At 37.4% G+C, this 13,158-nt stretch overlaps 2 protein-coding genes across 3 annotated transcripts in view; one reads left to right on the top strand and one right to left on the bottom strand.

The window, feature by feature from the left end:
- Positions 1–428: 428 nt before the first annotated feature.
- On the bottom strand, positions 429–11,346 carry LOC145998462 (UPF0415 protein C7orf25 homolog). Its single transcript, XM_083134874.1, has 6 exons — positions 11,047–11,346; positions 5,399–5,633; positions 3,446–3,540; positions 2,175–2,550; positions 862–1,127; positions 429–617 (listed from the first exon to the last, which is right to left on the bottom strand). The coding sequence occupies exons 1-6, from the start codon at positions 11,182–11,184 to the stop codon at positions 609–611; spliced, it is 1,119 nt and encodes a 372-aa protein (XP_082991000.1). The 5' UTR covers positions 11,185–11,346; the 3' UTR covers positions 429–608.
- A 1,044-nt stretch (positions 11,347–12,390) lies between these two features.
- Positions 12,391–13,158, top strand: part of LOC145998765 (zinc finger matrin-type protein 3-like) — a 374,145-nt gene continuing 373,377 nt past the window's right edge. For both annotated transcript variants that reach the window (XM_083135332.1, XM_083135330.1), the window contains exon 1: positions 12,391–12,791. In XM_083135332.1, coding sequence (XP_082991458.1) covers positions 12,773–12,791 — 19 coding nt within the window. In that variant the 5' untranslated portion in view covers positions 12,391–12,772. The remainder of the gene's footprint in view (positions 12,792–13,158) is intronic.

A 13,158-nucleotide genomic window follows, 5' to 3' on the forward strand; every position in this document is an offset into this window, starting at 1 on the left:
CAAAACGGTTTGCGGCATTGAACTCCTGACGAAAAAACAATTGGAAATGATATGCCACATGCCTATGGTTCCATTTAAGAAACTTAAGTTGCGTTCAAGATGGCGGATTCCAAGATGGCGCCCAGGGTGGTCACATGTGTCCTTGGGTTTGCCCCTCCCCCCAAACATCATATGTATCCAAAATGGACCTCCAACACACCAGTCTTTCCTATGACAATGCTGTCACCTGACTTTTGGCCCACCCTGTATATATATATAAAATCTTTAAAATGATTCCATCTGAAATTGTTAGAAACACAGGTTTTAAAACATTCATAGAGTACAGGGTGGTCCAAAAGTATGGAGACAGCAGAATAAAAGTTCAATGACACACTTTACTTCAAATTAAAAATTTTAAATGGAAACCATAGCTTGTGACACCTCAATTGAATAGGAAAATTTTCTCACGAGTTCAATGGTATGCTTATTGTTGCTCTAGCACCAACTGTGATGAAGTTATTAACGTTTCTTTGTTGTTGTCACCCCAAACACAGCGGTTGAAATCATCTGCAATCACCCTCGTGCTTCGCACGATCTGAATGTTCTGTTTGCATCAAAGCCATGCTGTGTTATGTCACCTGCAATGATAAAACAAACAAAGAAACGTTAATAACTTTGTCATGGCTGGTGCTAGTGTAACAATAAGCATAGCATTGAACTCCTGAGAAAATTTCCTATTCAATTAAGGGGTCATCATATGCCCTATAATATTTTCCTCCTCCCTTTACAAACCTTGTGTGTGCAGAACAACTTTTATTAGAGTGTCTCCATACTTTTGGACCACCCTGTATAATGATTGTGTATATATAAAATTGCATATACCTGACTCCTTGCACCCCGAACGAAACCTTCATTTGCAGTCACTGTCACAGCCTTTAAAGCATCTCCAGTTCCAAATATTATCCGAGAACGAGTTTTTACTTTACCACTTAGTTCAAGTGCCTCTGCCCTTTGCGATAACTGGTCAGGAACCACACAGATTTTCTCCATCAATTCTGCCGAACGTTGCTTCTCCTCTAAACCAGCCAGGGTGTTCACAATGCTTTTGAAGTCTCTTGCAGCAGATTCACAACATATAAGCTCTTTTCCTAAGAGACAGATGGAGAACACTTGAACAATGGAAAATGATTATATTATTTTAGTCAAGTTCAGCACATGACTTTTATATCTTGAATACTTAAACAAAAAGTCAAAATTTTAGAAGAAAATATATCGATTACCTTTATTCTTATTGAAATTCAAGTAACACATGGAGCAAAAACAGTGTGGCAACAAAGAAAATTTAACAATGCACTAAGAACTTGCACCCATTGTTACTAATGCCTATACAAATACAAAAAATATACCATTTTTTCCAGCCTCAAATATAAAAGGAGATTTATACTTCGGTGTTCAATTAATTCATCTGTAAAATTAATCATAAAGTGAGAATTTACAAATTGATTAATAAATAAAACACAAGTCGGGTGTGGTTTAACAGGTTATTTCCAAAAACAACAACATTTTGGACCTGTTGCCCAATCCTTCCTCAGCATAGTCCAAAGAAACCACATTAAAAGGATAAAAATGAAATTAAGAAAGGTTAAAAGGAGTTTACAGGGGTGTAAGATGGTGATGTGCATATTTTACGCAAGACTGCTTGTGGCCACAATCCATTTTTTAAATCCTAGGACTTTTATCCTTTAACTATTTTTTATTCCTCTTTTATGAATTAAATACTTTAAATCCTTAATTGTAAGTTTTCCTAAGTACAGTAGTGTATTCACAGCTCAGAAAATGCAATGTGTAGGAAGAATATTTTTAACCAAAGTAATTTAGTTTATTATGCACAAAAGAGGTAAATTCAAGATTTCACCTATGTACATTATTGCAAGCTTAATCTTACATGTCACTTGTGGTAATATGAGCAATTTGCAGACCTCCGTGGCAGAGTGTACTACAATGCCAGGGGTCCTGGGTTCGAATCCTGGCCTGAGCATGGGTGTTCTTTGTGAGTATTCACCAATTATCACTCATCCTCATCCTCGCAATTAGCCAAAAGTGGCAGAAAAGCAATGCTAAATAACAATAATCATATTAAAAATATGGCAATTTAAAATAATGTATACTCTTTAACATTTAAATGTAATCCGTACCTTGAAATAATTCATCCAATATAGGTTTGACTGGCCTCTTTCTTTCCCATTCTGCCTGAATAGTTAACAGTGGTTCTTTAAACACAAAATGGCATCTTCCATTGGTTAATGATGAAACATAGGCTATCATTGTTGTCACATCCAAGTTTAGCTTAGTTGCTGAACCAATATTTGTTACTGATTCACAAAGCTTATTTTCTGTTTCTTCCTCTGGGATCATATCAAAACTAAGTTCTTCCGGTAAGCTGCTATTTTCAACACAAACTTCTGTCCACTGACAACTATCGGACAACCTTTCCCCTTCAGCCACCACTCCCTTGTCTTCCAACATGCAAGCTAAAGTACTCTCAATTCCATTTGAAAAACTAAATGTAACCTGGAAAAATGAAAAGGCCATTAAATCATAGCTTACGCCTTATTCCAACATTATTAATAATGTGATTTTTCACTTACTTTTGTTGTCATTAAAAAAAAAAAAAACCACACAATAATTACGCTGTTTCAACAGTCTTCAGGTAAGCAAACAAGGATAAAGAATCTGATGTCCAAATGGTCACAGGTTGGTTTCAATTCATATTTTCCTTTCTCTTCTTTCTTTATTATTAGTTACAAAGAGGTAAAAACTTAACGTGTCATATAACATATAGAGACAACCACAAAAATTTTGGAGGAAAAGTCATTTGCCCTACTGAGAAAAGTCCAATATAGCCACACAGTGCTATGGCATAAGCAGGGGACAGATTTTTAGGTGCTAAAAATGTGTAAAATATTTTGAATGCACAAAAATATTCAATATGTGTTCTGAAAATTAAATAAACAATGTTTAGTAACATATTTGCACATTTCTACTAAACAGTCTGTAGCATGGTGAATGCTTACTCAGATTTTTTTTCACACATGGAATGTATTGGACCCACAATTGCTCATAGAACAGCTTTCATACCCCTCCAAAAAAAAACCTTCCTAAACAAATCTGTGAAATAGGAACAAATTTTGAAAACATCTGGAGAATACTTGCATATAATGAATTCATTTACATATTTTAGTTGGGAATGGCCAACTTGTTCATTGTAATAGAAATTGCTCAAAATCTTTGATAAATTATATTATTTAACTGTGGGAATTTATTTTTCTCCCTTGAATCTCGTATCTTTACATGTAAATAACATTCTTGTTGGCATACCCTTATTTTTTATGTCTTTATTACTATAGTAAAATATGTGTTACGCTAAAACTTGAAGAATAAATAAGACAAGTAAGAATGCACTAACCTGTGGTGTTGTAAAGAAAAATGGATGTTGCTTTGCACATTCTACATACTCTTCAGCTTGATCAAGAACACTACGTTGACCAAATTCACCTGCACCTGCATATAAATTATATTTATATGAAGGGCATTCCAAGATACAATATACCAGTATTATATACATGTGTAGACAATAATTTTCTCAAAGATTGTCTTTAGATTTGTAATGGTATAATGACATACAAAATCGACATCAACTGGAAAACGTTTCAAAGTGTTATTTAAATATATGATAAAACAAACCTTTACTTCATAAGAGATGTGACTGTACTACTTCATATGAACTTAAGTCTAATGAGACTAAATCAGATACAGTTCTTGCATTTTTTTTAACACCCCTTTTCCATCCCTTGTCAATGGAGACTAAGTAATGCATTCAACATAGATACATGTAAGCATTGCCACTTCTTTTGAAGCCCCAGATGATTGATTGATTGAGTTAAAAGTTTTGGGTGCGTCGGCAAATCAGGCCATTTTGCAGCCTGCAATGAATGCGGGGAAGATCCCCTTAACCAAAAACCCTTACCTTAAGTTTAAAAAGATAAAAAAAGGGATGTAAAAAGCCCCTCAAAAAAAGGTTAAAAAATGCAGGTTGTAAACAGTCCTCCATTGGACAAACACAACACATTAAAAAGGTAAGGAAAGCTTAAAACTGTCTCAGAAAAAGTGGAAGAGACCTGCTCTTCTCAAAAACCGAAAAACCCAGATCATGTCAGCAGTTCGAGATAACATGAAATAAGGGTGCACTGGCCACAAAGAACTAGAGCAAGAGAATTTTGTGCTTCCTTAATTCTCCATTTCAACTGTTAGGGTGTGGCTGGACCTTGGCTGATTCCAAGGCATTTTTTTCCAAATTTTCCTCTCATTTCGGAAAACCGCTTTGATATTCCAAAATTTGAAAAATTACATATGTTTAAAATTCCTTCTGAGGCATTCTCATGAATCTTCGTGTGGTTTGCTGCACCTGTTGTCTAGGTATTACCAATAGTTTAATAGACTTAACGTAATAACAAAACTATTGTGAATATGTAAGCAACAGGGAAAGCAAACAACACAGAAATTAAAGTGAATGTTTCAGATTTTGTAATATCATAGCAGTTTTTCGGAAGATGAAAATTTGAAAACAAATGCACTTGCGTATGCCAAAGATTCAGCTGAGCCTTAATAAAGATAGACAGATAGAATTTGAAATCATGGGTGTGTCAGCACTTAGGCTATTTTGCACTTGTCATATTATATGGGGTCGAGCCCCTTACCATAACTAAAATGCAACTAATATAACATAACTATAATGTCGGAGGACTAAAATTTTCTTACCTTGGTTAAAAGCTGAGGCTGTAAAGTGGCACTAAGCACACAAAGGACAACACACACACAATCCTACACATACTGGCCGTAGATGCCAGACCCTCGCTAGTCTGCAAAATACAGTCCAGGGTGTAATAAGTGGAAGGGTCATGCCCTAAACCCCAAGTGTCAATAAAGAAAATTTGCTACAATTATTTTTTTTCCATCCATTCCATATTCATTTTCAAATATTACTTATTGAAATAGTTCAAGACTATCATAATAATACTGGCCGCGGTGGCTCAGTTGGTAACGCGTCTGACTACCATGCTAAAGGTCCCGCGTTCGATCCCCGGCCGGTTCAAATCCGGGAACTTTTCTAACGATGGAAGCGGCCCCGGTGCCCACCCAGCATCGAATGACATGGGTACCTGGGTGAAACCCTGGGGGGTAAAGTGGTCAGGGGCGTGATGCTGATCACATCACCCCCACTCACGACCAGATCAAGAAAGTGTGGGGCATTACCCCCACACCCCCTATATGCCTTCACGGCATGGTGCTATGCACAGGAGAGCACTTTACCTTTTACCTATCATAATAATAGCATTTTACATTAAGCATTTAACTTTACCTATTGAAAGTTGTGATAGAGCTTTTGGATTTCTTGCAATAACTTTGATCCATTGGTAGCCTTTTCTTGCTACTACGTCGACTGTGATTGTCTTTACTGTGTCACCTCTTGTCACAGTGAAATTTCTTAGAACTGCTACACAATCTTCACTTGAAATAAGGGTATCAACAAGGGCCTCAAAATGGAGTAAGTTTGAACAAAGAATGTGTTCCTTCTTCAGCCCTTCCTTGGATGCCTGGAACATTGAAAACACACAAATACAATCTCAATATTGTTATAATCCTGGTGACTGCCGAAGTTTTTCAGCTTTGATGATGACGGATTAAATTTGATGTTAAACAAAACCTAAAATCACCTTTTGGAACTTTTAAAGTACGTTTATGAACAAGATCTTGTGAAAACGATCACTAAATGTCCTTTTAAAATTATTCTGCTTCACTTAACAAAAATACATAACAAAAAAACAATCACATACAATATCCTAGAATCACATATTGTATCCACCAACTTCAAACGGCAACAGAAAGGCGGTGAGTACCTGTAGTAACTTTATAGCCTATGGCTATTAATAAAAATGGCACGTGTTTACAATACCGGACCACTCTCCAATTTCTATGAAATTTCACATACTCACTAATTGAGACCTCCTAATCACGAATCTGCATCTAATAATTGGCGGTCAAGCATGGAAATTGTAAAATAAGTTGTAGAATAACCTTGTTAAATACCACGATGATTCTCCATACAAAGCAATTGAGAACCATGTTTCTTTCGCAATTCGCTACGACCTTTCTTGTTGCACAACAGTTCTCCTATCTTGTGTTCTGACGTCAGATGAGGAATGTCTATGAGGTTAGGTTAGGTACCATTAGCAGAAAAACAACGAAATATTATTATTTGCGCTAAGAGAACTAAACACACTAAAATTGAAAAGCATTCTGCCTGGACGTCAGAACACAAGGTTGGTCAAGTATTGTGCGATAAGTTAGACCCAAATCGTTACGCTGTCTCCAGCATTGCCACACTGTTGCATTCTCAGTTACATTGTCTTCAGCATGGAAGAATGGCGGGACACACATGTCAGACGAGGAATGCCTACGAGGTTAGGTTAGGCCTGTTAGGTTAGGTTCCATTAGCATAAATACAATGAAAAATTATTATTTAGTTCAATTAGGTAAGTTTAGCAATGGTGTATTGCATGCTGATTTCTTCATGTTGGGAAAATGGCATCTTCCGTAGAGCTGCTGTTGTTACGGTAGGGTTACGTTATGTTAGGCATAGTTTATTTCATTTTTCTCTACATTTCCATACTTGACCGCCAATTATTACATGCAGATTCGTGATTAGGAGGTCTAAATTAGCGAGTAGGCGAAATTTCATAGAAATTGGAGTGGTCCGGTATTGTAAACTCGTTCCATAAAAATATACACATATGCATTTAATACTGTGCATAATATATACAATACAGATATCTGTGTACCTGGAAAATAACATCCTCTATATGCTTGGATGCACTGTTCGAGGCGATGCGGGAAGGTTTTCATGTGTGTCTCAACATGTCCTGTGGAATAGTGTGTATTTCATAGCAACTGATGGTTCACAACATAACCGATGGCTCTCCACTGTCTAACCCAACTCAGAATGCTGTGTGTTTCTGTAGGTGCATGGCGATCATCATCATTCCGCCACAGTGCTCAGTGCTTGTTTTGATGAAGGCTTCTACCACCGCAATCTGTGTGTGCATTGGCCAACACTCCATGTAATACTAATTGCTTGAGTTCCAACTCTTCATGGATGTAGGCATGCCACACATGCACAAGTGCATTCTGGTGGGGTTGCCAACTCAAATTGGTCAATACAATGTGCGCCACCCTGTATGTATGAAACTACTACATGTCCAAAATGCTCATGTCAATAGTCACGTAGATCACTATTGTGCTCCACTGAAATGTGAGCTCTATAACAAGTCAACAATGTATTTTTTTCAAATAAATGATGAACAAACAGACTTGCTGGACTGTTCCAGGGAGGTATACAGGGAGCAAAGGTCAACAGTGTTGCCAAATGGGAGTAGCATACAAGTGGATCACTAATGTGATCCCCACAACCTCTGCCGTGTTAAGTACTTCTAATAAACAGAGTTCAAGTTCTATCTATCCATATATAAACAACCTAAATCATAAATACAGAATAGTTTCTGTGCATGGTCATCACAAAGCTAACTACGATTATAATTTTTACATCTTGCCTAGCTTGAAAAATTGGACATGCTATGCATCAACTCGAGAATTTGAGTTACAATTATATTTTTTCTTCCAGCATAGCTACTCTACGTGAGCATGAATTCATGCGATAATAACTACTGGACAAATGGTGCTGCAGAACTAAATTTGCAACTTTTCCCATATATCCTTGATGTGAACTTGAGTTACATATGTATATTGTGTGTGTTGGTGGTGGTGGGGGATAACACATTTGGCCTAGTGTTCACAGGATATACAAAATTCGGTAAATTTTCCGTATCCGGAAAACGGCTGAAACTAGCTAGTATTCGTACTAACGTATTTTTAATTAAGTTTACACCACCGTTCAGAGTTGTAATTCTTAATGTAAACCGAACACGACATGCATATGTTAACTACTTGTTATAATGCTCATAGATAAAGTATGTTACCTTTAACAAAAAAATTTGGTATGGTACTAATCTGATATTCCCTGGACAGATTTCTTCATTTTTACAGAAGAAACTACTTACGGTAATAAGTTCCTGTAGCATTGTCTAACATCTGGAAGGTGTTTTGTATGATGTGGGAAGGTTTCATAGCGGAAATTCAACCATTGACGCATAGCCCCATGAAACATTTCCGGTAAGATTAGGTTAGGCAGGGTCACGTATAGGTTACAATAGTTAAAAATTGGTTTCGAAAAAAATATGCGTAGCCCCACACACCATTCTCGCATAGCCTCACGAACCCTTGACGGTAACATTATCATATGAGGGAAACGGATTCCTTCAAATTTACAGGAAAGTACTTACGGAAATCATTCTCTTTAGCGTTGTGTAAGTTCCTGAATGTAGATTTGATCCATTTTAATGTGAATGCGTGTTGTTTTCTAAGAAAATCTCTGTCCGACACGCTGTTTCTGCTCCCGCCACTTGCTTTCTGCACAAGAGTGCAATGTTCCGTGTGTTAAGATGATGCAACCCCGTAGCCAGTGTTTCAGCCTCGCCGTGTTTTCACTAGAATATGACATGTCGAGTATTTTTAATTTTTTTTTGTAACTATGCTTGCCTAACCTAACTTAACCTAACCTTACGGAAAATGGTTTTTGGGGCTAACGTGAATGGTTTTGTGAGGCTAACGTCAATGGTTTGTGACGTATTAGCATAATTTCAAATCCGGGCACGAAAGTAGATATTTTCCGGTGAACAAGGTTGCAACACTGCATAAATCGACAAAACACTCTCAGAACGCCCCCTAAACCAGTATGCTATCACAACCATAATGTGTTACAGATTCGAAACAACAAGTAACAGTAAGTACTCGTAAATAGAAGAAATAGACATTATCTTAGTTAGAAATGCATTATTTCACCTTAAGAAATGTTCCACATTCGAAAATTACACGTTAGCAATGTAAAGAAGTCCGAAATATATGATTCGTAGAGTCCAGCGCAGATAATTCTGCCGTGCGATGCGCGAAACAACTAAAGAAGCAGTGTTGCTAATGGAGCAGATAGAAAAATCGCTGCAGTGCGCCGATGCACAGCTGTTACGTACAACAATAAAATTAGAGAATTCAGGTCTATCTAACGTTGAGTTTTAAACGTCATGCATTATACCAGGACTAGGATTAATATGTACTAACAAGTGGCTTTGTATGTAGCTACATACATATGGACTAAAAAATCGCAAAATATGAACTAACACATAAGTAAAATTACCAAAAATGCTCCAAAGAAGACTTCTTCATACGATTCCTTATTTGAGTGATTTCAAACAAAATAAAAATATATATATATATTATTTTTCATTGCATTAATGCACTGGTGGCGTTCTAACTTCTAAAACCCGTATACACTGGTATGGAACTGCAACGGCAGATAATAACATGCCAACGTGTTAAACCGCTACAATTGCACCATAACACTCCTCCTGAAGCAGTATTATTATTTCCTCTCTGAGATCGGCGATAGTCGGTTGCCTTTGTTGTACATTTACAAAGGATGCCGGCTTCCACAACAATAACAAGTACATATACTGCCACTAGACGATAAGCTGTGCGGCTTTTTCTTTTGTTATGAACCAGGGCCGGCGCTAGTCATTTTGCCTCCCTGGGAGGTGGCGGCAGATGCCGCTCTATTTCGACCCCCCCCCCCCCCGGTCATTACGCAGCAACGGAAAATTGAAATTCAATATATTCCTAACTAAAACATCAAAATATAAAATAAATAATGAGACTTCTTATGCTATTTCAATACTATTCAGCGCAAAAGAATATCTCGCTCGATCACAGTTTTCAATAGGCTTATTTTTTTCTTCTCTTCAAATTTTGCCGCTCTGGGCGATGGGACGGTTCGCCCTCCCCTTCCGCCGGCTCTGCTATGAATTTGGTCACCCATCAAAGCATGGTAATTTTAACACAGAAAACAATATGTATCGCATTAAGCAGCAAAAATGACAGCCTCCTCTATGCAATTTCTACAAGAACACGTGCCGGAGCCAGAGTTGAAATGATGTTGGAGCCACATAATTTATTTATTTTGAATAATTCCAAAATTATGAAATATGAACAATTTGTTGCTGCTGTTCGCTGCTCTCTTGCCAAAATGCTTTATTGGGATGCTAACACCATGACTGGCTTCCTCCTTCATGAACTCGTGCACGTTGCTTAGAATTTCCCGAGCTTGGCTATGCAAGGTTTTTGATTTCAACTTCGACAGAACTGGAGGCATTATGGAATTTAACGTTCATTAGCAAACACACACTTTTACATACACACACGCAATACACGCACACAACGTCAAACCGGTCAAATACTTAGTATAAAATAAAAATATGGTGCTTTCAATCCAACAAAACTCACCGCCACTTTACCTGCCTTTTCCCCTTCCGTGACAGAAATAGTGCTTCATTATTACAGTTGGCAACACTAGTTACTAGCTAGCCAATGAACATGCACTGCATAAAAGAAGCAAGCATTACGCCGTGCTATATTGCCACATTAGCGTCCCTACTGAACGGTGGGAACCGCGAGCTGGAGCGCTATTCAATTGTTTTCAATGATGTTTGCGCGAGTGTGTCCAGGAATGGAATGACAATGTGGCAACAATAGCGAAGATTTTCGAGCAGGGTAGAACACATGATGCTAAGAGAGAGGGAGACGAAACGAAAATTCGTTTCTACGCAACGGCAAATTTACGTGTGTGGCACTCTAGGTGTTTCCCTCATACGATAATAGTACCAAAATGCAATTACTTTGATCAAAAAAAAAGTGAATACACATTACAGAATGTTCCGCGAAGCAGATAGGCAAGTAGAAATGTCAAAAATTGACAAAATTAAGAAGTTATAGGTGTCCGTGGAATATCAGATTTCTACCAAAAATTCAATTCCTGCTATATTTATCATAGATAAAGTATGTTACCTTTAACAAAAAATTCAATTCCTGCTTTATTTTTTTCTGAAGTTTGGGAAGTCCTTGCACTTGGTCAAGATGGTGCAATTTTTCAATGAGCAGTTGACCATCTTGGAGCTTCTCAGCTAACAGTTTTTGTAACTCCATTTTATCAGAGTAATGTAATTCCACAACCAATAACCTTACAGAAAAACATATCTCTTGTCCAATATCTTTCTAGCGATTTCATTCAGCAAAATTAGTTTTGATAGCTTGGTTAATTCGCCTTGGAGATGGAATCTCGCCGCGCTGTATAGACCAGTATAGACGTTGTTTTGTTTTGTTTGTCAAGTGTTTCATACTGCGCTTTCACAATTTGATCGATGTCATTATTCCTAGAGATGTCTGTAAATTCCGAACTCGCGTGCCGAACGTCAGGATTTTGATTTTTTTTCCAATCCAACCATCGACACTAGTAACATTTGATATTTTTAATTTTCTATGTGTCCCGTTCCCGACTTCGGGAAATAACTTTCCGACTTTTTGGTTTCCCGAGCAGTCGCGAAATACCAAATAGTAATTTTAAAAAGTCGTTCATTGTTAATTCTCGACGTTTTCTACATTGTTAGTGGCTGAACTTATCGGAAATTGTTAGTTTTTATTCCAGAAATGCAAAAACAATCATTAGGTGAAAATGACGTAGAATTTGAGGTTTCCAGAGCTTCGGGAAATTTCGAGGAGCGATTTTACAATACAGGGAATTTCTCCATTTTGTTTGAAATTCGGCATACTCACTAATTTTGGCCCCCTAATCACGAATCTGCAGTCAAAATTTGGCGCTCACACGTGGAAATAGCAAAATAATCGAAATTAAGTTCTTATTTCCACACCCTCGATTTCCGAATTTCCCGCCGGTTCCGGGCTCCGCCCCTGGGGTAATCGACCTACCGCCCCCAACCGCTATCGCGGCCCCGCCTATATCTATAGACTCCCTGTTAAGGGCATGTTAGAAAGTGGCCGGATTCACCTGCCCCAAATAAGCGCCAAATTTTTACGTGAGCGCCAAATTTTAAGTGCAGATTCGTGATTAGGAGACCCAAATTAGTAAGTAACCGAAAATTCAAACAAATTGGAGAAATTCCCTGTATTGTTAAATTATACCAATTTCGAACATTTCCCGACTTCGTCGGGAAATTGAGAAGTTTTCCTCATTCCAAATGTCGGGATTTAAAACATATCCCGTCCCGACCCGATGCATTCTGTCCCGCACACCCCTAGTGCTAATTAAGAAAAGTAACGAAAACTTGGAGCCACCATGCTGAGCTGACGGAAACAGCGGAAATTGTGAACAGCTGTTGTCTGATGGAGTGAGAAAATTATGAATGCAGGCCGACTAGCAGAAGACGATTGACGCTTTTCTATAAAGAAAGGCAATAGAAGAAGACCATGAAATAGTAAAATTTAAAGTTAGAGATGCTATTATTAGAATTTGTCCGCACATTCTGAAACATATAAAACGGTGCTAACATTTTTTAATATAATGATGACAGAACAGACCAGATGCAGAGACATCTATTGGCAAATTGTGAAAGTTTTGCTCACACATACGGATGTAGCTGGGTTCAATGTATTTGTTTTTTAAATTACAGCAACTTAGTGCAATTAGACTATCAAACGCTCACGAGGCTAGGAACGAAGAAAATTAATATTTGTAGTTTATTTGCACAAGTATCAGTATATTTTTTAATCCGCAAGAATGGCTACGAGAATGCCAGGTAAGTGAAAATATCTGTCATGCGCAAGTATAGTTTCTTATTTTCTTGCATGGGTATTTTATTCAAAGCAAAAGTATGCTTCTTCGTCAATTATTGACATTATCTCAAGTTAATCAGTGGGGTGTACAGGTAGATTGTCTATATATTGTTGTTAATTTTGATTTTTTACTGGTAGTATATTTTTGTGTCCGCAAAAAGTGACTTCGCCGGTAATTAATGGCCAACTTTCGTACATCTGTTATCATATTTGAACTGTCAGTTTGAATTAGTATTAAGTTTTTTGATATATATTTACTTCCTTAGTTAATCCATAATAAGTGTTAATTGTGTCTTCATGCCTATAATTAGTTTGAAAAATGTATAGTTG

Source organism: Lepisma saccharinum, chromosome 14 (assembly GCF_977018435.1).
Source record: "Lepisma saccharinum chromosome 14, izLepSacc3.1, whole genome shotgun sequence".
Lineage (NCBI taxonomy): Eukaryota > Metazoa > Arthropoda > Insecta > Zygentoma > Lepismatidae > Lepisma > Lepisma saccharinum.